Source organism: Lutjanus erythropterus, chromosome 10 (assembly GCF_056507025.1).
Source record: "Lutjanus erythropterus isolate fLutEry1 chromosome 10, fLutEry1.hap2, whole genome shotgun sequence".
NCBI lineage: Eukaryota > Metazoa > Chordata > Actinopteri > Lutjaniformes > Lutjanidae > Lutjanus > Lutjanus erythropterus.
The window spans coordinates 22,036,366-22,059,740 of NC_139326.1; the positions used below are offsets into that span (position 1 = coordinate 22,036,366).

The following is a 23,375-nucleotide window of genomic DNA, read 5'->3' on the forward strand; positions in this document are numbered from 1 at the left end:
AACACCTATTAAATTAACACATTTTAAAAGGCATTGTATATTGATCAATTAAATTAGCATTGATTCAATTTACTGTGTCTGCTATTATATACCAGCCCACAATTAATTTGCATTAATTGGAGACAATATTCTTTCATTTAAAGCTGTAAGCAGTTTGATACCTAAAATTTAATGAAATCCAACCCACAGAGCAGTACAGACCTCTCTGATTGGCTACTTGTGCGTTGCTGCCTCGTGTTGTACACACTAACAGGTGGGGGAGTCCTTATATCAATGCTCAACATTTTAAATGCATGTTATTATTATTCATTTATTTAAGTTTAATATTTATTTAACATTTAAAGATAAAACATGCAACATTTCCACAATAAAATGTCTGGAAAACCTAGTATCATAAACATGTTATATATTTTGTTGAGTTGTGTACTTGTACAATCCCAAATGTTTCCAACAATGGTCAAACCCAGAGCAATCCATAATCTATTCAAGGTAGCAGTGCATTTCCTAGTAGCCACTAGTGGCTATAACTTCCAGGAGAATATGTGTTATGTTGAACACATCAGAGAATGAGGAAGGAAGTTAGTAAATGCAACTAAATGTAAAACGAAAAAACTTAAATATTGCCTCGTCTATGAATATGATTTCTGCCTGAGTCATGTCAGGCCAATTTCTATTGGCAATGGTAGTTTCAACAGAGAAGAGAACAACTCCCATGATCCCACACTACCTTATAACATCACCAAACTACATCTTTTGTTATTGTGTTAATGTGAGAGAGACCTCAGAGTGGCAGAACTTACATATTGTGTGTTTAAACATACACAAACTATCTTTAGGTACGTTCGCTGACATCCTTCCTCACTCTGATGTACCGGGTGTATCCTGTGTTTGCCTAGAAGTTATAACAACTAGTAGGTAGTAGGAAATGCAACGTTACCTTGAATAAATGATTAATTTCCCTGGATTATACCATTGTTTGTAGACATTTGGGATAATGTAAGTACACAACTTAAATTTAATTATATAAATGTAAATTTAATTGATCATTCTAAAATGTGTCAATTAATTTATTAATTATACTGAGAAAATCTATAATTATTCGAGTAGCACATTCCAGACGCTATATCAGTGACACACTCATGCATAAAACAGCCAGTTTTGATGCAGATTTAATTTACATTTTCCTTTGTGCCCACTGGATTAGTTGATCCTGCAGTATCTTTGCAATTACTCTTGTCTGTTGACCCCAGTGTTATTGTTTCGTCCCTCCTGCCATAGATATTTCACTCTTTGGGATTCTACCAGAGCACAGCCTCGATTTACATCCCACTGGTGCATCCTCTGGTTGCCTGTGTGTCAAATACAGAGGCTGAACAACACATGTCCATTCCGTGGTGAAGAACAGTTCCCTTCTCTGTGCTGAAAAGCGGGGACTGTTTATAGAACAGCAGCAGCTGATTAAAACTGCCATGCTGCTATAAACAAGACGCCGGCCGCATCTAAAACTCCCACATTAGTCCCTTGATAACAGGGTTTTTATAAGGACAATAAACACAGCTTTCTACCAAATACAAGAAGTTTTCCCGGAGACTTGGTGACGATAATACTGCACTGAGTAGGTTTGGAGGAACATTTACACACACACACACACACACACAGTCATGTCATGCACATACAGTTTTAGTAGAATCTTCTTTAATGATAAATGTACGGTTGAATGACTCCTGCAAAGACTTCGATTCTCCGGGAGCCTGCTAATACTATCTGCATCATTCAGTCTTGTATTACCTCACCCCCCTTTTGGAAGCAGGTCCTTTCTCTCACCCACCCTGTCTGTTTCTCACCCTCACGCTCTTTCTCACTCGGTGCCATTAGCAGCTTCTGGCTGTCTCACTGCTGTTCCTTTGCCAACGTGCCAGGGAGCTCACTGAACTGATAACACAAACGTAATGTATGTGCGTGGGTGGGTGTGTATACGCGTGGAGGTGTGTGTTTCTTGCATATGTGTGTGTGTGAGTGGGTGTGTTATATGTTACAAATGCCTGTCCTGTCCCTTTTTATGTGCCCACTCACCCAAACATCCTCTGCTTCATTTGCAGTCAGGGCCACGAGCCACTATTCTGACTGCTGAGGCAGGGAGAGAAGGGCAGCTGAAACATCACACACACTCATCCTCTCTCTCTCTCTCTCTGTCTCACACACACAGTACAGTACACGCACACACACATGCACACTCAATCTGGCGCGAGCGGATGGGAGGATGTGACCATTAAGTCAGTGACATTTTAAAGCAGTGAGGGAGATGCATGGCTCTTCCTGGACCTCCACAGACATGTTTTAAATGAGATGTTACAGATGAGCTACTCCATGCCTTGGTTGTAAACACTCTCACATTGGTATTTACCCTACACGGGTAAACACAGCAAACATTTCATGCTAGCTCACGCTCACACACACACACAAGCACATAAATAAATAGACAAAACAGGGAACCAGCAGACACACATGATCACATAAATGAGAAATGGCTGCGCTTCGATTTGTTGCTTGATTGTTACATTAATCATTCCATTATACTGACATGAATACAGTGACAAGTGAAGGCGCCAAAAGCAGATTTTTGCTCAAATTGCTGTTTGATCTTCAAAACAAGTGGTGGGGTTTGCATTGTGATTATAATTATGTGTAGTTTGTTGAGGCATGCTGCAGATTGAAGCGAAAAGGATAAGCGCTTTCAGTGCATATACAGCGATTTGATCTTAGAAAATCCATTCTTTAGAGTCAGAACTCAAACATCACACTGAAATAACGAGCAGGGCTGCAGTTTTGAGAAAAGAAAGGAAATAAGTGGGTGGAAAGAGAGTGACAGGGTAGAAGGAGGATGAGAAAGGGATAGAAGAATGTACTGACATTTATATACCATTGTGCAGAATATTATTTTCATCAGCATCTACAGTCAGGTGTTTGAGACATTTAATGTAAATCAATGTACACTACATTTTCTTTTCCACTGGTATTTCTAAAGAATTAGAGTATCGCAGTTTTATGTTTTGTGATACTATATTGAGTCTCAAAATCACTGTATCATGACATAGCAATACATGCAAATTTGCACAAACACACAAGACTGCATGGCGAGAGAAAGAGGTCACCATGCTGCATGTGTACTGCTTCAGTATGTTAATCCTGAGGCTCCAGAGTCCTCTGGATAAAATAGTTTTAGCCTGTTATACGCTCTGCCCCTCGTGCATTCTGGGGCTTGAGGAGCCCTTCTTACAGACAGCAGTGGCGGATTTCAATTAAAAGTTTTGTCAAAACTCTTGTCAGGTTTTGCTCTTACACCATTGAAGCCTGGGTCTCAATTATAAACTCACCACCACCACCTGGCTTGTGGATGAAATGAGTCAGTGGCACCAGCTGTGTGTGTGTGTGTGTGTGTGTGTGTGTGTGTCTGTGCTAAACTGAGGGCATCCCTATCAAGTTTACAGGTGGTCAGTGTTTTCTCTGTGAGACCCCCCCGTGACACCAGGGTTAGGGTCATACTATCCGAGACCCAGAAACAGGAATTGCCAGTAGCTGTGAGAATTCCACAGGTGAAAGACCTATCTTGTGGGCAACAGAGAAGAAAATTGTGTTTGTGTGTGTTTGTTTGTGTGTAGACGCAAGCTTGTGACATTGTATGGCCTTTTGATGAATCTGCCTGTATGTATTGAAGCCCTCTGACCCTGCGCGAAGCTTCTAGATCATTGCAGTTGTAAAGATGCCTCGCTGCACGGCCCTCAGAGACAGGCTGGCTCTGTATTTTTCCTATCATGACATTTACTGTCTGGGCCATCGTGTACCCCAGTGATCATTTCTACTTTGCACTCAGTCTGAGGTTGTCTGTCTGTCTGTTTTCTTTTTTTTTTTGTAAAAGAAAATGTGTTTCTTTTTCCTTAAGAGACCGAAAACTGTTTTCTTTTGAGCATATTTTCTCCAGCTTGGATACTTCAGTTTGCTATCATTCAGAAGGCAGATGTGTGTTCGTGTGAGTAAATATCTGCTGCAATGATAGATTTATAGATAAACCAGCCCACCCAAATTTATTGAAGCCAGAAGATGAGAGCGCTGGTGCTTGTAAATTTCCACATGACATTGAAAGAGTGCAGAGAGATCAAACCAGCGGTCTTTGCATGAATGTTGAACTCAAATAAACTTTTATCCATAATAATTGAAGCTGAATGTTGAATACTGAAGCATCAATACACAGATTTATTAAGAAAGTGACTCTTGACTTTTTATACTTCACAGAAATATCAAAAAGGTAACCTTTTCCTGTCTCTTTTCTCTTTTCCAACCAGGTTCCTTCGTGGGGACTATCACATCGACGTTTGCATAAACGACTACCTGGATGTCTACTGTCCTCATTACGAAGACACAGTGCCTGAGGAGCGTACAGAGCGCTATGTGCTCTATATGGTTAACTACGATGGCTACAGCACGTGCGACCACACCGCCAAGGGCTTCAAGCGCTGGGAGTGCAACAGGCCACACTCCCCAAATGGTCCACTCAAGTTCTCAGAGAAGTTCCAGCTCTTCACTCCCTTCTCCCTGGGTTTTGAGTTCAGACCGGGCAGAGAATACTACTACATCTGTAAGTAACAGTTGCTTTTTACAGAGCAATATATACACGCTGGTGACAAACGCAAGGAAAATCTCTTTAGGAAATGTCTTAAGCTGAGTTTCTATCAAACACTTTAGGTACAGTACCCTTGAAACCTGTACCTTACATGTAGGCATTTTCCACCGCAGACAGTTCTGTTGGCAGGTTTGATTTGGGACAAAACTTTTTATGGTCTTGAGAAGCTTCAGCATATATTAACTCACATACTGTATCCTTTACTGTACATTTATTGGCAGCTAGACAACTAACTATTAACCTTTTCCTCTGTGCTGCTTATACCCACCGTCACTTTTCTGCCTCGCTCATCCTCACACTCGCCACGCACCAATGTTTCATGTTCTTTCTCCTGGGTTTGCAGTTGTTTATTACAACAAGGAGACAAGCTTTGTTTGACAAAAGGCTGCAGGCAGCAAGACAAAAGACCACTGCAAAAAAACAGGAGAGTTTGGGAAATCCTACATCATAGCACAAACGAGACAAAAGACGACTCTGGTTCCTACGATTCTCTCAGACCAATCAGTGGGCTGCGGTGTTTTAATTCCACCGGCTTTATTGGCTCACCTCGCTTGGAACCCCAACAGATTGGTAACAAAAAACAGGATGGAATGGAGTGGTTCAGTTGGTACAACAAAAATAACAGTTCTAGAGCTGCAACAACTAATCGAATAATTGATTAATCAAGAAAATAATGGACCAGTTGACTATGAAAATAATTGTTATTTGCAGCCCTAAATAGTTCTAATGTGTAACCAACTGAACTGGACTATTTAGTGGTACTGTGGCTTTAGTAAGGTGTTGGGCCACCATGAGCCGAGAGAGTTGCTTTGCTAGAGTTCTTGACCTGTACAGGAAAGATAGAAAGGCATTCTTATAAAATATGTTTCTTCATTTGATGTTTTAAAGAAAACACAACATCTTGAAATTTGCCATAGGTTGTTGAAATGTGACTGCAAAGGTAGTACCATATGATTCATCAGCTTTTATACTCATCACAGGATTCGTACAAAGTCTTGAAAGTCTTAAGAAAGCTTGATTTTAACCATTATGATTTCAAGGTTAGGAATATGCTTGCTCATTTTCAACATAATCTGGTGTTTCATCAACACAATCACTCATGTAAACCAAAAATCTTAGTTAAAAATCAACATTTCCAAAGAAACAATCCCATTTTCCTATTTGTCATTCATACCTAGATAAGCCTGTTGTTGATCCCTGTTGGAAATTAGCAAACATTTAATAATTATCAAAACATACAATCATAGGTGATATGAACAGCTGGTAAAATAAACACTAATACATTGATTGCTGTGGGTGTAAAGGAACTTACAGATGCATTTATACTAACAATTTACATGTGATGATAAAGGCCTCAAGAAAATGTTGTTTTTGGTACCTTGACAGTGCTTGAATTTTACTCTAAAGAAGCTGTACAAACCCTATCATCAATTCAGGACAAAAATGTTCATAGAAATGAGCCTCTCACTCAGAATAGTGTTGTATTGATTTGCAGTGACCCAAACCATGGCAGGAAAATGCCCAGACTGCAGTGATGAGACATCTGCAGCTAATCTAAAGGCTGCACAAAAACCCAGAAGCAAAATGACTTAACTTGACAGGATTCACCAACCTAGATGGCCCTTTCCTGACCAAATGTTTTTCCTTTAATACAGCATAGAGAGAGAGAGGGAGACACACACACACACACACACACGCACGCACACACACACACACACACACAATCCCTCACCCATGTTTTCATAACTTCAGCACGGAGCTCTGAGAGTGGCATTACAGTGATCCGAGTAGACGCTTTCATGCTCTTGCTTTCAGCCAAGCTTTTCACACTGCTCTCATCACTCGTGGCAAACTCTTCCCTAAAATGGCAATGGAATTCACGGGGGAGTTAAATTGAGACAGTTTGAAAGTTATAGCTCACAACGCCTGCTGCACAATACTGTATCCGTTAAAAAAGGAGTGCCCTCCCCTCCGCATTATGTTATGCTCCCATTCAGCTCGCGTTAGTTGTTAAGTTGTCTGCTTCTTGGCATAGGAACTGAGTTCATCTGAAGTTGAAGCCCCTGGGAAATTAGGTTTTATCAAAGCAAGGTGATAGAGTGGAATTGAGTTGAGTATGTCCTCCCACCACAGACTATTCTGCACATGGGAGACGGAGGAGTCACTGTCAGTAGGCGCAGTCACCGCCGCTCGCTCCAAACACATTTGTCACAGGGATACGCTGATATTACAAAATAGGAAGCACGGTTATGTTCTCGTATGGGTGGCATTAGTGCAATATCACGCAGTGTAATGCATTATTGCTTCAGCTGTTGAAGGAAAAGTTGAAAGATTTGTGCACTTTGTGGACTAATGTATAAGGAAAAACCTGAATAAATTCCTTCTCAGTGAGAGGGTGTCAATTTTGACAGTTAACACCCTCCACCTAAACGCTGCTGGTTATATTATACTTGTGTATGTTTATATGTACAGTTTGGCCTGTGGTGTTAATGCAGCTCTAGGTGGCTGTCAAACCCCCGTGTCTTTGTGTTCTCTCCATCTCTCAGAGACGGCGTTTTAAGAGTCAGGAGTGTAGCCGAGGCGAGTTCTACATGCTGAGATCTGTTTTCTAAATTGGCACCTTTTTATAAAGCAGTTAACCTGACAGCCAGCCAAGACTTTAGTCCTTTATTCGTTTCACATGTTGCGATCTCTCTCCTAGCCTGCTCTCTAACACTTTAGAGAGCTGGAGTGAAAAAAAAAAAGTGCCTCCCCACACTCTTAGAAATAAAAGTGCTAATTAGAACCGTAAATGGTTCTGCGGCTTGTCCCCACTGGAGAACCCACCCAAGGATTCTACCAAGAACCTCTCTATATTCCAAGGGTTTCATGTAGAACCCACCCAGGGGGATCTAAGAATATATTTAAGGATTTCACCTATAACCCTCTTGTCTTCCAAGGGTTCTATGAAGAATCAGTCCGAGGGTCAACAATCCAAGGGTTTTACTAGAACCCACACAGAATGTACTGCTGAGGACCCTTTTGAATTCCAAGGGCTTCATCTAGAACCCACCCAGGAAGTTCTATTGAGAACCCTTTTATATAGAAGCTACCCAGGGGGGTTTTCATTAGGGTTTTATTTATAACCCTCTTGTCTTCCAAGGGTTCTATGAAGAATCATATTGTGTTCTACAGATGAAGCAAAAAATATTGATCCCATAGATTGTATTTGTTGACATTCGTCATTTTAACAGTCTATGTAACAATTGATGAAAAGGATTCTTTCTAGTATTATAAGGAACCCTTGACAAACCCTTTCTTCTGAAACAAATGGTTCTGGGTAGAACCTCAACCCTTCAGAAAGAACCCTTTTGGAACCCTTATTTCCAAGAGTGTAATGTTTGCCGTTGTTTCCGTGGTGAAAGGTGTTTTCTCCCTCAGGCTTGTCCACAAAACAAATACCCTGAAATCCCTTCCAGAGGCCTTTCAACAACCAGGTGTTTGGCCATTTGTCTGTTAAAAGTAACCAGATTTTCCTTTGCTGTTATAGCCAATTTGCATTGACAGTCATACTAAATGAGACGAGGGAAAAATGGAAGTCTCTGAAGTTGGGAGCGTAGATGGGGGTTAGCGAAGGGTTATACAATTCATCCACTCCCTCAAGTCTCTATTTCTAACATTTTTTTTCCATTTCTGTTGAGAGATGCTTGTCCTAAGGGCTGGATTAAATTACACTGCGACCGACAGGGCTTCCATGGAACACATCCATTCTGCTGTAGCACGCCATATTGGTTTAGTGGCCCGCGGCTTCATTGGCTATTGAATGATTCTAGCGTATAGCCTTGCTGGCTACTGTGGCGGATATTAAAGTCATCTACCATGAAGTCGTCTGACATGTGATTTCCCACTGCCATTGTGTCCGGCCTGAATGTCCATAAGTAGCAGGGGAGATGGCTGCTGATGGATTGGACAGAATCCATCCAGTCAGTGGACAGAATGTAGAGCTGATGGAGGAAGACTGAGGGAGGTAGTTACATTAGCACACCTGCCAAGTCATGTGCAACATCTGTTTCTATTACTACCACCATCATCACTATCATCATCATCATCATGATCATCATAGAGCTGCAAGCAGTGGTCGGATAATTGATTAGTCGATTCAAAGAAAAGTAGCTATTTTAATATTAGTTAATTGTTTCACTCATTGTTCAAGCAAAAACATCAAAGATTTGCTGGTACCAGGTTCTTAAATGTGAGGTTTTGCTGGATTTCTTCGTCATTTTTGATTGTAAATGAAGAATCTTTTGGTTTTGGACTGTTGGTTGGACAAAAGAACCAGTTTGAAGATACCACTTTGGGCTTGTAATGAGCATTTTTCACAATATGTTTTAATACACTTTATGTACTTATTTATTTAGATGAAAATGGAGAGAAGATTAATCGCTAAAATAATTGTTAGTTGCAGTCCCACATCATCATCGTCATCACCTCCCTGATGCAGTCCTCCTCCTCCCCTAACAATAGAAACATATAAGACCTTTCAGGTTGCATTGGGTTACATCAGTTTTATTCTCCTTTAATCCTAAGAATTCAGCGAACAGCTTTCTAACTGAGGACCACATAAACAGGCTGCAAAATTAAATCACAACAGGGATTTTTTCAAAAGAGTATAACCTAATTACTGTAATTTTCTCAGGGATTACATTTTGGCTTAACATACTATTATTTTAAATATGCAGGGGTTAAGGTGGCAAAAAAACACTGGCTCAGACTTGATTATCTCTAATATTTCATCTCTAATCTTTTTTAAAAGAGCAAAACTAAATACCCAGTACACCAGGAGTTTGGCCCCACTTGGAACAGCTTATGGTCATTTGGATTGGAGTAAACTTTTTGAGCAGATTATTAAATTCTGTTTCCCTAATGTATTGTATGCTTACATGCATAGTTCATTTACTTAAGAAAGCTGACTAGGTCCAGCTGCTTGTGAAAATGAATTTTAAAGTGTGGACCTGGTTTGTAATAATAAAATAATCTCTCATTTTTACACATACCAGAATCATTATCAGGTTTATTGACAAGATGGTTTACACATTCAGTGAATCTGACTTGGTGTTTTTGAGAATAACAATAAATACAGTAAATATAAAAATGCAACAAAAGATAAAAAGAAAGGACTGCAAGTCAAGGAGGATAAATTGACTGGGTTACCTTGGTCGGAGCTTACAAGACATAACCAAACCTAAGACAGAAAACAGTGTCTGTGTCCAGAAACAAAATAAGCCTGACTGTTATTGATGAATGTTATTTCTGTAACAAAGATGATGTTGTGCAAGTGTGCAGTTTGAACAACCTTCAGTGAAGTCCTTCTCTCTCAGTCTGCCATAAAGGACTCAAATTCTCCTGCTGGAACATTTTCAGAGGTAAAGCACCTGTAGTTTGTTAGTGTCTGATAACACTAGACTTGCTTAATGAAGTGAAGGCGTTGCATAGCTCTTTTTTAACGATAATTATAATGTTATGTGCCCGAGTTGATTTCTGAGATGTGGATGCCTATTGAACTATGAAACAGATATTTAACTGAGACTGTTATTATGATAATGTTTGCCAGCTACCTTGTGATGATATCCAGTCTTATTGTTGCCATTGAGAATAAAGACTGTTGTCAAATTTGAAGTTATCAATGTGTGCTGCTGTGCAACATTGATTAAACTCTAGCTCTTGGCTCAGGCTGCATAGTTTTAGGGACACTGTTCAGCATCACTTGTTCCAACGCAATTTTTGATGTGAGACATCGACTCATGGACTTTGGTCTACATGTACCACTACGTACCTACCAGTTTTCACATCACTGTAAACACTAATGGCTGTGATGTAACTTGAGTGAAACAGGATTGTCTCTAGATGGGAACCCGAGATTTGTGAAAAGATTTTTTGCTGTTTCTTCATTTTGTACATTACACAAATTCAAAGAGCAGTATGTGACAGTTGAAATCCTATTTAATATACCATCTATGGGTCAAGTGAGTTTTTCCTTTTGCCTTGAGGCTCAGGCAGGCTGCTGGAACACCACAGGAAAGCAAGACGAGCACAACATTGTAATAATAACAAGTGAGCATGAAGACTACACTGTAAGTTGATAAGATGTTTATAACCATCAGTTGTCTGTCAATGTAAATTTAAGCCCATTATCCTGAAAACAAAAGTCCAGTGCTCTGAATATACACACTCTAGAGCTGGAGGTCAGTGACCGCCTGCCTTACTGCCTGCCAGACCCCATTAACACATTGCTCAGTTTAACTGTTATAAACATCTAAGCCATGATTTATTATGATTCATAAACAGATGCTTACTCATTCATTGAACATTTGGCATTGATTTGAACTCAAATTTACATAAAAACAAGTAATGTATGGAATGGAAATGTCAAAAGTGTTATTAAAGTAGAAGTGTTTCAACACATTCCTTTAATTTTTCATGACATATCATGGTCATTTATGATTTATTAAAGTAAATATATTACAGATTTCTTCTTTAATTATTTGTCATAATGTGACAGTGTGAGTAAGATCTTCTTAGGTTTAGGGACAAAAAACTCATTATCTGAAGGAAGACTTGCTTTGAACTTGTGCAGTGAGGCTTATAGAAATGAAGATATCACTTTTGAATGAACTAAAATGTGAATATTTTAGTTTAAAACTACATCCCAAAGGTCCTTTATGGCCTTGCTTGCTCTGGTGGACAACTTGATTTTACCCGGTGTTTCCATGGGGATGATTAAATGTTCATCTTATCTCCTATTATGCATAGAAATGTTTAAGTACCCAAGGCCAAATGTCTAAATAATAGATCTCAAACGGTTTTAAATTTTCAGTAACTTATTAATTTTTATTGACATGAGGTCTGTAATAAATTAAATTTTAAAATTAATTAGCTGATAAGTGTGAACATTATACACCACACACAGAGCCTACAACTAGCTTCAACATAGTAAAGACATTTCTCCTCTATAAGGTATGGTGATATCAGCAGTTCAGCACAAAGGCAATGGTCAGACTTTGCCCTTGTAGCCCATTTGCGTACATTGTGTGAATGCGTAGTGTAGCGAGAAAATCTTATGCATCATTACCCACTGAAGCTGGCTATACTGCACACCTGCGCTAAACAGAAAGGTCAATGAGTCCTGAGGCAGAGGTCACTGTCCATGAGCACATGAGGCAGAGGTTAGCACTAGTTAACTGGGAATGGGCTCATGCACTTGAGACATAACAGTACATCATCAGTGGGATTCCTCTTTGGTTTTATAGCACTGCTGTGGAAGTGCACTGTCTTAATGAAGATAAAATATTAATTTACGATCAATATTTCACTGATTTCACTCCAGTAAGTACATACAGAACAGCAGAGACCGTATATGTATATACACATTTCTCATATACACAGTATCAGAATATTAATCATTTCCTCATCTCTAATAACTTTCTGTAGCCAAATGACCTGAGGGAATGGGGGATGAAAAATCTGCCCTCAGTGACGTGATTGATTAGCTTTCTTGTTTGTAGATGAAAATTAAGCTGTCAAATCATATTCCTGCCGAGAAAATGCGCGTTAATGGTGTTTTCGCCCTATGAGTTCGATTCGGGTCGAGGGTTGATTTGTTGCATCTCTGATAAAATTAGAGAGAGGAGACAGGGTTCTGCTGTCATCTGCTTCAACAACAGAAACAGCTTAATCAACGCGAGCAGGACGGAGGGAATTTACTCAAATGGAGGTCATAATTCTTCATTTTTTGTTAGTGTCAGCCTCTCCTCTCCGTCTCCGAGGCAGGTAATTGAAGACAAGACGAAAGCTGGAGTCAGTCAGGAGCCTGATCCTTTTGCTAGACAACATGCAGCTGTGTTTTCTCCACAGGTCAACGCAAGACAGGAATGATTCACAGAGGAATGCATTAAATATGTAAAATTTACCAGACGCAGGCAGATACCACATATGCAAGCAATTCAGCAGAACAGTACGAGCGGTGAGTGAGTTACAGCTCGGAAGTGTCAGCCTCCGTGACAGACAGAAGAGATAAGCGGACAGTCGGGGCACTTCTCCGGGTCAGAGTTCACGGTGCATTCATGGTTTAAGTGAAACCCATCTCGCAGAATGCTGATGCAAGCACATTTTTCTAATATGGTCACAATCCACAATCTTGTATTTGAGTGATTTTAATCTGAAAAAGGGCAGAAATCCAATATCAGTGGCAGCTCGCTGCGAGAGATGAGTGAGCCGAGTTATGGTGTTTTTAGGCGTGTAAGATGTGTGGCAAATAGGAAACCACTTGGTGTGATCATGCAGTGGCAGATTGTCGGCAGAAAAGATGTCATTTTCTCGCCGTCTGACTTGTTCACCTGCGTGGACTAGTACTGCTTCACACGGAAAACACAATCAATAACATCTTTTTGCGTCTCACTTGTGGTTGGAGTTATTTTATAGATATTTCTTGGGTTTGACACTGAGAAAAAGGATATTACAAAAACACAGAGACCTTATGAAAGCATGTGGCTGATATCAAATGAACACATGCTAAATGGACAACAAAACCCTGAGGGGGTGCGACGATTCTCCCCATGTTAGATTACAAAATGAAAAACATTTGGTGAGGCTTCAATCACTCTGCACATGCCCATAGGCCAATATGCAAAATGCAACACAAGACTAAGATTGATCATAAATACCGAGTCAACACGCGAGAAAACCTTTTGATATTCATAAGGCTTTAACACAAGATCTCATACACTCTTAGAAATGAAAGTGCTAATCAGAGCCACACAGGGCTCTTCAGCTTGTCCCCATAATAGAGCCCTTCTGGTTCCTGGTAGAACCCTTTATAAAGGTTCTGCTTGGAACCCTTTCGGAGGGTTCTACCTAGAGCCCAACATAAAAGGTTATACCTAGAAATATCTGTGAAAGGTTTCACCCAGAACACCCCATCAGAGGTTCTGCAGAGAATCTTTCTATGGTGTAATGGTCCCACCAAGATCCCTCTCTGGCAGATGGATCCAGAACCCTTCTACCTTCTAAGGGTGCTAACAAGAACCCACCCAGAGGGTTCTACCATTAACCTTTTTATATTAAGAGGGTTTTATCTAGAACACATTTCTACAGTATATTCCAAACATTTTATCTAGAACCTACCAGGGGGATTCTATCAAGAACAGCTTTACATTCTAAGGCTTTTATCTAGATCACACTCTGGGGGTTCTACAGAGAATCCTTGACAAAAGAGCTCTTCATGGATTGTTGAAATCCTTGAGGGATTCTTTGGATGAAAAGCATTCTTCATGGAACCCCTAGTACTTATAAAGAATCCTTCATAAACCCTTTCGTCAAAAAGGGTTCTTCAGAAGTTCTGGACAGAACATTAGCCCTTCAGGAAGAACCCTTCTGGAACCCTTATTACACAGAGTGTATGGTCTTTTTCATCTTTACTGGACTGTTACATGCACAACAAGCTCAAACAGATTCTCCGTGACATGGACCACAACTGTCTTGTGATTGATCATAAATCCTGTGATGCGCCGTACTCCTTCAAGCTTCTCTTAAGAGGAGAAAGCAGTGGAAGCAGGGAGCAGGAGCAGCAGCAGGAAAATGGCATTAATGGACAAATGAAACAGAGGCAGGGGACGGCGTATGCAGTCTGTATTTTGTTAGAGCCATGGGAGGTCCCCTAATAATGATAAAGAGCCGGTGCTCTTCCATTTGTGGTACGAGGAGGGAACCTGCATATGGACACCGTCATAACTCAGCCTCTTTCAGTCATTCACATGAAAAATCAACCCTGTCGTCAGTGTTCAGAAATGATCTGATAGCACTGAGTAATGTGACTGGAAGCTACACATATACTTGCATGGATACACATGCTCATGTATAATATGCATACACAGGCATAAGCAGACATACTGAAAAGCTGCACAGTTGTCTGGAATGCATTATTATAATCCTGATAGATGGATAGACATTCCACCACCTCCGTCTCCCCTGGTTACTATATCATTTCTTGTCTCCACTTTTAATCTCATCTCCCTCTTTGGACAGTACTACAGTACAATAACTCACCCTCCCTGTGTCTCTTTCACACCAGATACCTGTCAGCTGTGTGTTTTTGCCTTCCAAATTGCATGTTGCAAACACACACATGCTGGACACGTACACTACAGACTGGTGACAAATCAAAGGAAAACCATTAATAAAGCATAACGAATGCTGGTAGTTCCACACAGGACGCAAGGAGGAACAGCCTAGTATCACAGCAGTTCATGAAACAGGCATGAAATATCATCTATAGATTTGTATACATGGACAGGAATTGTCAATATTTTTCATGACATTCTGGTCTTACCACCGTAAAGATGCCAGGACATCATATACTGATGTCTTGGGTTGGTCCTGAGCATCCCGACAACAGCAAAATAATGAAAAAATAAGGAAATACAGGCAAAGGGCAGGGTCCCTGCAGGTACAGCCACTACCACACACTTCTACTGGGTCATAATGAATGATGACTGAAAGGGATTGTGTTTATATAAGTCTATTATAAGTCTGTTATTTTTTTAGAAACTGATGCATCTCATGCCAAAAGATAGACATTCAAATGGGTAGCCCTGTTGTAATGGAGATGCTGATCCTTCTTTATGCTGGATTGATGCACCAAGTCAAGCCAAGCCAACATCTGCATGGAAAAGGGACTTTAGACATTTTATTTTAAAGTTTCTTGAAATTTGTCATCTCTCTGAATATGCTAATTAAACACATATGAAAATGGTGTCAGATCAGTTCAGTCTACTGGCTCCTGAGAAGGTCCAGTAACAAAAGAATAAAGCGTTAATGTCTGGCTGTGACAAGCTCATTGGAGTTTCAGGAGTCCACTTTCAAAAATAAACTGGAAACAGTCAACCAGCGAGCCAGCCCATTGGCCAGACTCTGCTAATAATAGAGCATGAGCTAAGTCACGGCACACTTGTTGACAGCCCAGAAAAAAGGCAAGGCAAGAGAGAAAAGTCTCTAATCAAGTCATTTGAGTTTGACCGGCAATAAAGTCGTCATCACTTTGTCTGACAAAAAAACAGAAAGGCTGTGAAAAGCCAAGAGATCGCAGGAGAAGTGGGGCGGGCGGGCGAGGGCTGTGATTCAGAGGGCACGAGGTTCCTCTCAGCCTCGTATGATTCATGCATCTAAAAGCCGTCTTCGGGAGCTGATTATGATTCACTATCACAAAGACAAGGACATTTTATCCTTGGCCATTAAATCATTTACACATATATTATTAACCCAGTGCATTGGTCATTATGTTTAATTATTGTTCATTTATTTGTTCTTTTTCTTTCCGCCTCTGTTGTAATACACATATTCATGCACACACACACCCTAACACGTTTTTTTTCTCATTTATTCAGAGGGTGGATACTTAGACCATAACAATAATATTAGGATTCTATGGGATACACTAAGTGCAGTAATGAAACATTATTATGTAGCGTGATTTATTATTGCGTGGCTGCTTTAAGAAGTTGAACTCCCCCCTAGATTAATAAATCACCACGTTTATTATCATTCGAGTATGAAGGCATGAATGAGCTGATGAAACTTAAGGGTTTTCAGACTTTCAATCACTCGCTTTTCATTTCCAAGAAGACAGAGTAATTTGTAAAATGATCATTCTGTAATCTTTTACAAAAGTAGAACACTTATTGTACATAATAAAAACTGAGTGTCTATTTGTACCCGGGTACGAATAGACACACGACCACAATTTGGCTATTCACACGCGACCCTATTAGCTATAAAGAGCAAGGACTTCATTGTTTACAAGAGGTTGTGATGGCTTAAGTGCAGGGCTCGTGCTTGTCTCTGTCATGGTTGGCTATATACACCTGAGTGTAAACACCACTGGGTGCAAATAGGCACATGGGCTATTCCAACTTGGGTTCAAATAGCATCTGCCTAATAGAAAAGGGAAGTACTTGTATCAAACTATTGCATGTGAGGAAACTACTGCAATGTTTAATTAGCCACTATCAGTTTGGACTCATCTTTCCCTCTCGACTTACTGCTCTCCCTGCCTCCTCCCTTCTGTCTCTGACTCTTCTCCTCATTGCTTATGACCTCGGCACGAGTGGCATGAGGAATGACTTTGGTTCACTTTTGGCGGAGGTTGAAAGATGCAAGGAAAGAGCAAAAGGGCAGCGATCACCGGGAGGGGGTGTTTGTTCCCTCAGCTGCCTGAATCCAAGTCCTCCTCTTTCACCGCTCCTCCCAGCTCCCTCATTCCCTCCTATTGTGCTTTCACTGTAGTAGCATCTGGTTAATGGGCCTCTTCAGTGGATAGTCTCTTCCATCTTCTTGCACACACACTTTCACACATTTTGTGTAGACACACAAGAACACACACACAGTATGGATAAATTCTGTGAGCTGGTCTGTATTTCCAATCATTTTCTCTCTGTTTAAGATGTTTTAGTTGAAAAGTAGAAAAGTATCCTGCTTTGGAAGGACATTTTGTGAAGGACATTTCATAAGTTTCTACAACCTTTTATTGCATCTGGGTTTGTACTGTACATGTGTGTTATTGTAGGCACCGAATAGATTATTTTGGACAACGCAGCAGCTGATATTACCTGTTGGAGGGGTCATATAAATATTCTCTCTGTTTCTTTCCTTAGCTGAAACTCATTCTGTTGACTCTACACTGTAAAAATAAAGTATTTGCTTTAACACAAAAAAGAAACATTTTTTAAAAAGTTGACGTAATTTCAAAAGACAAGTTGAGGTAATTTTGTAATGATTAACAAACAAACTAAACTACCAGAGACTTAGCACCTAAAGTTGTTATTAAGAAAACATGTCAAATAAGCTTAAAATGTTAAGTTAAACCAACAACTCTTGAGTCACACTGATGATCATTTATAACATTTAACATAATTTCTTAATTTTTAATTAACCAATTCAATTCTAACCTTCATTGTTGTTGGCAGTTTCTCCATTGCTGGTAAAAAGCAACCATGACATCTTAAAGTGTATTTGATTTCAATTTCTGTCTAAATTTTTTTCTTCAAACTGTAAAAAAGTGATCTAAGGAGACCTTTAAACTCACACAGTGCATGCTGGGATGTCTGCTAAAATGTTTGTCTTGTTTCTTTAGAAACTTAATTTAATAAGTTGATCAAACTCTGAACATTACATTCATTCAACTCATCATTTCAAGTCAGAAGAAGAAACCTTATGAGTATGTGCTCCGAAGTTTAAAGTTTCATTAACTTGAATAAATAAAACTTGTTTGTTTATGATATGTTAATGAGGAAAGATCAGTTCATTCCACTAAATTCTTGTATGATTTATTTCCAGTGTACCATCTTGAATTCAAGGTTTTCTTCCATCTGTTCAGCTCAACATTGTCCTCTTTTGACTGATTCCACACCCTGAAACTGGAGGACAAACGTTAATGAATCCCAGCAGTGATTTCTGTACGCCGAATAGAGGAAATGTATTCTGGCTGCAAACAGTCTAATTAGCTAGATGGAGACGTGGGAAGAAGATGGCACAAAGGTTGTAGAAAGTAATGTTGTGTGTGTGTTTTGGTCTATGTGTGTACTCTCTCTCGGTTTCTATAAACTCGGAGTCTTGGACTCCTGGACACAAACTCTGACTAGGGTTGTACGATGTAAGCCATATGAGTAATCTCAGTGAATCAAAGACCAGGCCAGCGGCCTTTTTTTCAGAGACCTGGCAGAATTAGCTAGTTAGGAAAGCTCAGTGCTGGACACAACATTACAGGGCATTCTGTTTAACCCATCCCATCCTAACAAATAAGCAGGGATCAAAGGATTAGAGTGCCATTATTGAAGCCAGCTGGAGACCTGATGCAGGATAGAGGCATGCTAACATGATGCTATTAATGTTACATGTTAACTCGATGACATATGAGTCTATGAAGGCTTTACTTTTCAAACTTAAAATCAATTTTACATAAAATGTCAGTTGTCTCAGTATGTTTAGGATTGTAGTCAATTGAGACATGTAATCTCAATGGATTGTTTATTGATTACTACAAACAAGTTGTCAAAATAGGGAACTTGAAACTTTCACTCTACAGAAACAGATGATTGGCGGTTAAGGGATATTTAACCCCCAAATCAAAGATACTTTTTTCCTCTGGTCTGTGGTGCCATCATAGACAGTAGAAAAAGCACTCTGTGCCAGAGGAAAAATATGTTTAACTTTGGGGTGAGTTGTCACTTTGAGCCATTTGTACTATATTTCTTGCTAATCCGCAATACTGCATGAAGCCTTGAGGTTGTGTTGAAACTGCCAGATGTCCACATTTTGGTACGAGTTCACTGGCTATGAGGAGACCCGAGATGACATCTCATTTAACGTTTTAAAAAACAACAAACAAAGCCTCTTATAGCAGTTTGATCGACTCACCCTGCACTATTCTTTTACAGCTGAAGCCATTACGCCTCCTACATGATGGATAAGAAATCAATAACCAACTATGATATTATCTACTGTATTTAGCTGGCGTAAACTTTGCTTTTAGCTTCCTATCACCACAGACACATGGTTTTATGTCCTCATGTCTGGAATGTGCTGTTGACTTGTCCAATGAAAGGCAAAGGAAATGTGTTTTCCAGATAACATTACAGTTGCAATAAAGCTTGGCTTGGGCTGTGATTGAAACAATACTGCGCCTAAGCCGCACTGAGCCCACCTGTTTGTTCTTCCGTAATTGGATTCTGCTTCATTCCATTTGCCTTAATGCTGATGCATAATGCAGTGTACTGAGGGGACCAGCCATTACCAGCCAGGGGACAAGGCTTGGAGGAGTAACCCGACCTCGCCCCCCAACCGCCATCCTCCCCCTCCACCCCCCCACTTCGTCTCTGGGACATCTTTTCAGGGCCTCTGTCCTTCAAAGCAGCCACTTGCTCAGGCTGGATGGATTGATGGTTGAGGCTGTGGGCCTGATGGGAACCAGAATAGCAGGTGTTGATGTTACGGCCTACAAGAACAATAAGCTGGCCCGCTGCAGCATGTTAATCCAAAATAAACAGGCACTGGCGCGGACGGTTTGGGCCCGGGTGGAGGGATCCTCATCAACACACAGAGTATGAGGAGCTGCTACCAAGAAAGGAATGCGGAGCCAAGCTTAATCTTTCCTTTGTAGTCAAGAATGCAAAGCAACACACCTCAGTCATCTGCAGCACATCAACGCAATGGTCACAGCCAAGCTCGGAACTCATTTTGACTTCTGTCGCATTAGCAGAAAACCAAAGATACAACAGTCTTTTAGATGTACTCCAAAAAGGGCTGGGCGATATGGTCTACTAATGATATCTGGATATTCTTAGTAAAGGTGTACATCACTTTACTGTGTTGCAGCCTTTAAAACCAAGAAAAGACACCACTTACACCATATCACAATATCACAGTATTCAAAATCTTATAGGATATCTCTCATATCATATCAATATAATATTGATGTACTGAACAGGCCCAGCTGAAAACTGCTCAAGTAAATATAGAACTAATTGATTCCACTGTAACTACATAATTCCTATCGCACCTTATGGCGGTGGCTTTTCTTGCGTAGGCGGTGGATAACGTGTTATGGCCAAGTCTATAAACATCGCAACAGCTTTACAAACAGTCATCATGAGAGAGACTCCCACATGCCTTTTGCCACTTTCATCAGGGCCATACTTCTCTCATGATCAGCTGCCTTTGCTAAGTGGCTGGTGTCGATGGCTGTGACTCAGCTCTGCCCACCACAGTGATGAAGATAAGACATCTGGAGATGGTGTGCGCATGTGCGCGCGCGCGCGGCGTGCTTGGCCATGTATGTGCACGCACTGGAAATGGAAGCATAAAGTAGTGGTGGGAAAGAGTGGAGCAATAAGAAGAGTGGCATAAATTGTGTGGGTACTGGTGTGTATATATGACTGAGTGGGTGAGCGGTGGTGGTCAAGGTTCATTAGGGTGTCATCGGCTGCCTCCACACCGAAATAATAAGGCCCTGTCTCTCCCTTCCTTCCACTTTCTTCTCCCTCTGCATCTGCTGAATATGAACTGAGCTGTGAAAAAGAGCATCTGATCTCATGCCACCTCTCTCGCACACTGACACATGACTAAGAAACAGATAACAGCTGATGAAGCGACAACATTAAAATGGTAACAGCAAGGTCGAGAGGCGAGAGGCACAGAGAGAGAGCTTGATGAGCTGTAGAGAAGGCTTCGCAAAATGAAAGTGATTGAAAGAGTGTGCCGTCTGCATTTGATAAAAAACTACTGGCATCTGGATCTCAGGGTAAATCAAGAGTAGAGAGCGTGTAAATGAAAGGAGTGGCTTTCCATCTCTGACCCGTTTCCATAGTTGTTAGTCAATAAATCTTTTAATGAACACATCAGAAATCGCACTACAGAGTTAAGTCGCTGCTGTATCCATTGCCTCCGCATGAAATAGATGCGGGAACATCGATTGCAGCGGTGTGTACACAGACATTTTAACAGATCAGAGGATTGTAAAAACTGTAATTTAAAGGAGAAATATGTAATATATGTACTGTACCAACTCGTAAAATGACTGTGACTTGTCAGCAGAGATCAAGGACACTGTTAAGGTGAAATACTGGCTTCTCCAACAACAACGCCACATCCAGTATGTTCTCCATTGAAATGTTTTTCTGTTTTTTGTTTGCCTGTTTCACATTTTAAAAGTAATGCTGAATGAAATGAGTAAGCGCCTGTTTATCATAAAAGATCATTACACATGGATGTCTGCACACACATTCACCCTCTGATCATAAGATTTATGCACATGGACCCCAGCGGACCCTTTGTTCACTTGCGGACACGGAAAGCATGCCAGCTTAAGGCAGGCAGTCACTGATCTCCAACTTCAGAGTGTGTATTTCTGGACCAGTTGGCTTTTGTTTTCTGGATAATGGGCTTAGCTTTACATCAACAGACAACTGAGAGTTATAAACAGCTGATCAACTTATGGTGTAGGACTCATCAAGCTTCAGTCTGGGGAGGACAAAACAGAAGGAAACAACTCACTTCAACCATAGATCATATATTTAATAGAGATCCAACCTTTTTAATATACTGTCTGTGGCTCAAACTCACTATTTGGATTGTAGTGCTCATTTCTTTAATGTTAGGGTGTTACAGATTTTTCCTTTAGGGTGACATATGTCACAGTTCTGGACAGATATGAAAATCTGGATCTTGTGTACATGTGCACACATTCATTTGGTGCACATGGCGCAAATATGATGAAGGCAAGTCAGTTGAGCTTTGATGAATGGATATGGCCATGCTGACAGACGAGGAGAGAGGGTGACACAGCTGGGAGAGGGAGGGGTTAGGTAAAGGTTCACTAGAGAGGAGTTGACAGATCCCAAATGGTAGCCTTTGGAAATGCTTGGCTTCATTGCATCAGCTGTGGAATGATCCACAGAGGACATAAAATGCTGCCCAAAAGACATCGGACAATATGGTCTCCCTGCAGCTGAAGGGGATAGCAGAAATGAAAACTAGTTTATAGCAAATAGCATTAATATATCACAATAGTGGGGAAAAGACTGCAATATTTGCCACTTGATCCGAGGTCCTGACACAAGACAACAACATATATATTTTTAAACTACTGTACGATTTCCTGCCATGATGGATGCACACAGTATGCACCCACCGTGCTCTAACTGACATGTATTTGACCCCTATCCAGGAGACAGCACCTGGTGCCTTACCACAACACCATTAGTGGTCAACCACACACATGCATGCATACAGACACACAGACACACTCGCACACACGCTCCACATGAGATATTTTTAGGGGCTGTGATACAACCACTATGGTAGCTAACGCTCAGAGATTCACACCCCATGGGCTTGACAGGAAGGGATCCATTTCCTGACAGCAACCGCAAACCATCCACACATGCAGCACATACATCCTCGGTGTGTGAACTTTGTGTCTCCTGAAGAGCGTTGAGGCTTTCAGACATCAAAATACATGCATGTGTACACGTAAAGTATTAACACAACATGATTTCTTCCAGTTTGAGTGTTTTTTCAAAGAGGCAAAATGACGCAAATTCCTTGATCCCCACTAAGCTGCTGCCAGTTGTAGAATCTAAAATGCCACAATTAAACTGTGAGCAAAGCACTCCACTTTCCCTAGAGAGATTTCCCTAGCACATCTGTAAATACTTTCTGCCTATAATTTTACAAGAACCATGACTAACCCTACAAAATCCACTTAAGAGTCGACATTAACGATCTGAAAGTTTATTTTCTCCTGAGCAAACTACCTCAGTTTTAATGGTTCTTTACAGGGAAGGAAATATATTCATTATTAAATAATACAGTTGGAAACTATTTTTTGATTGTTAAGTGCACATGAAATCGACACTACATGTACACTCTTCTACAAAAGGGTTTCAAAAAGGTTCTTCCCAAAGGGCTAAGGTTCTACCTAGAACCATTTTCTTCTAATGAACCCCTTTTTAAAGAAAGAGTTTGTCAAGTGTTCTTTGTAAGAGGTTTCATTAAGAACCCTCTTCATCCAAAGAACCCTTTTTGGAAGAAAGAGTTCCTCAAGGATTGTTAAAATTCTTTGTACCAATATACTGTATATTGTAAGGGTAGAATACACCCTGGGAATATA

The 23,375-nt window shown here is 40.5% G+C and overlaps 1 protein-coding gene across 2 annotated transcripts in view; it reads left to right on the forward strand.

The window, feature by feature from the left end:
• Window positions 1-23,375, forward strand: part of efna5b (ephrin-A5b) — a 117,816-nt gene that overhangs the window by 90,060 nt on the left and 4,381 nt on the right. For both annotated transcript variants that reach the window (XM_084729539.1, XM_084729538.1), the window contains exon 2: window positions 4,341-4,633. In XM_084729539.1, coding sequence (XP_084585665.1) covers window positions 4,341-4,633 — 293 coding nt within the window. The remainder of the gene's footprint in view (window positions 1-4,340; window positions 4,634-23,375) is intronic.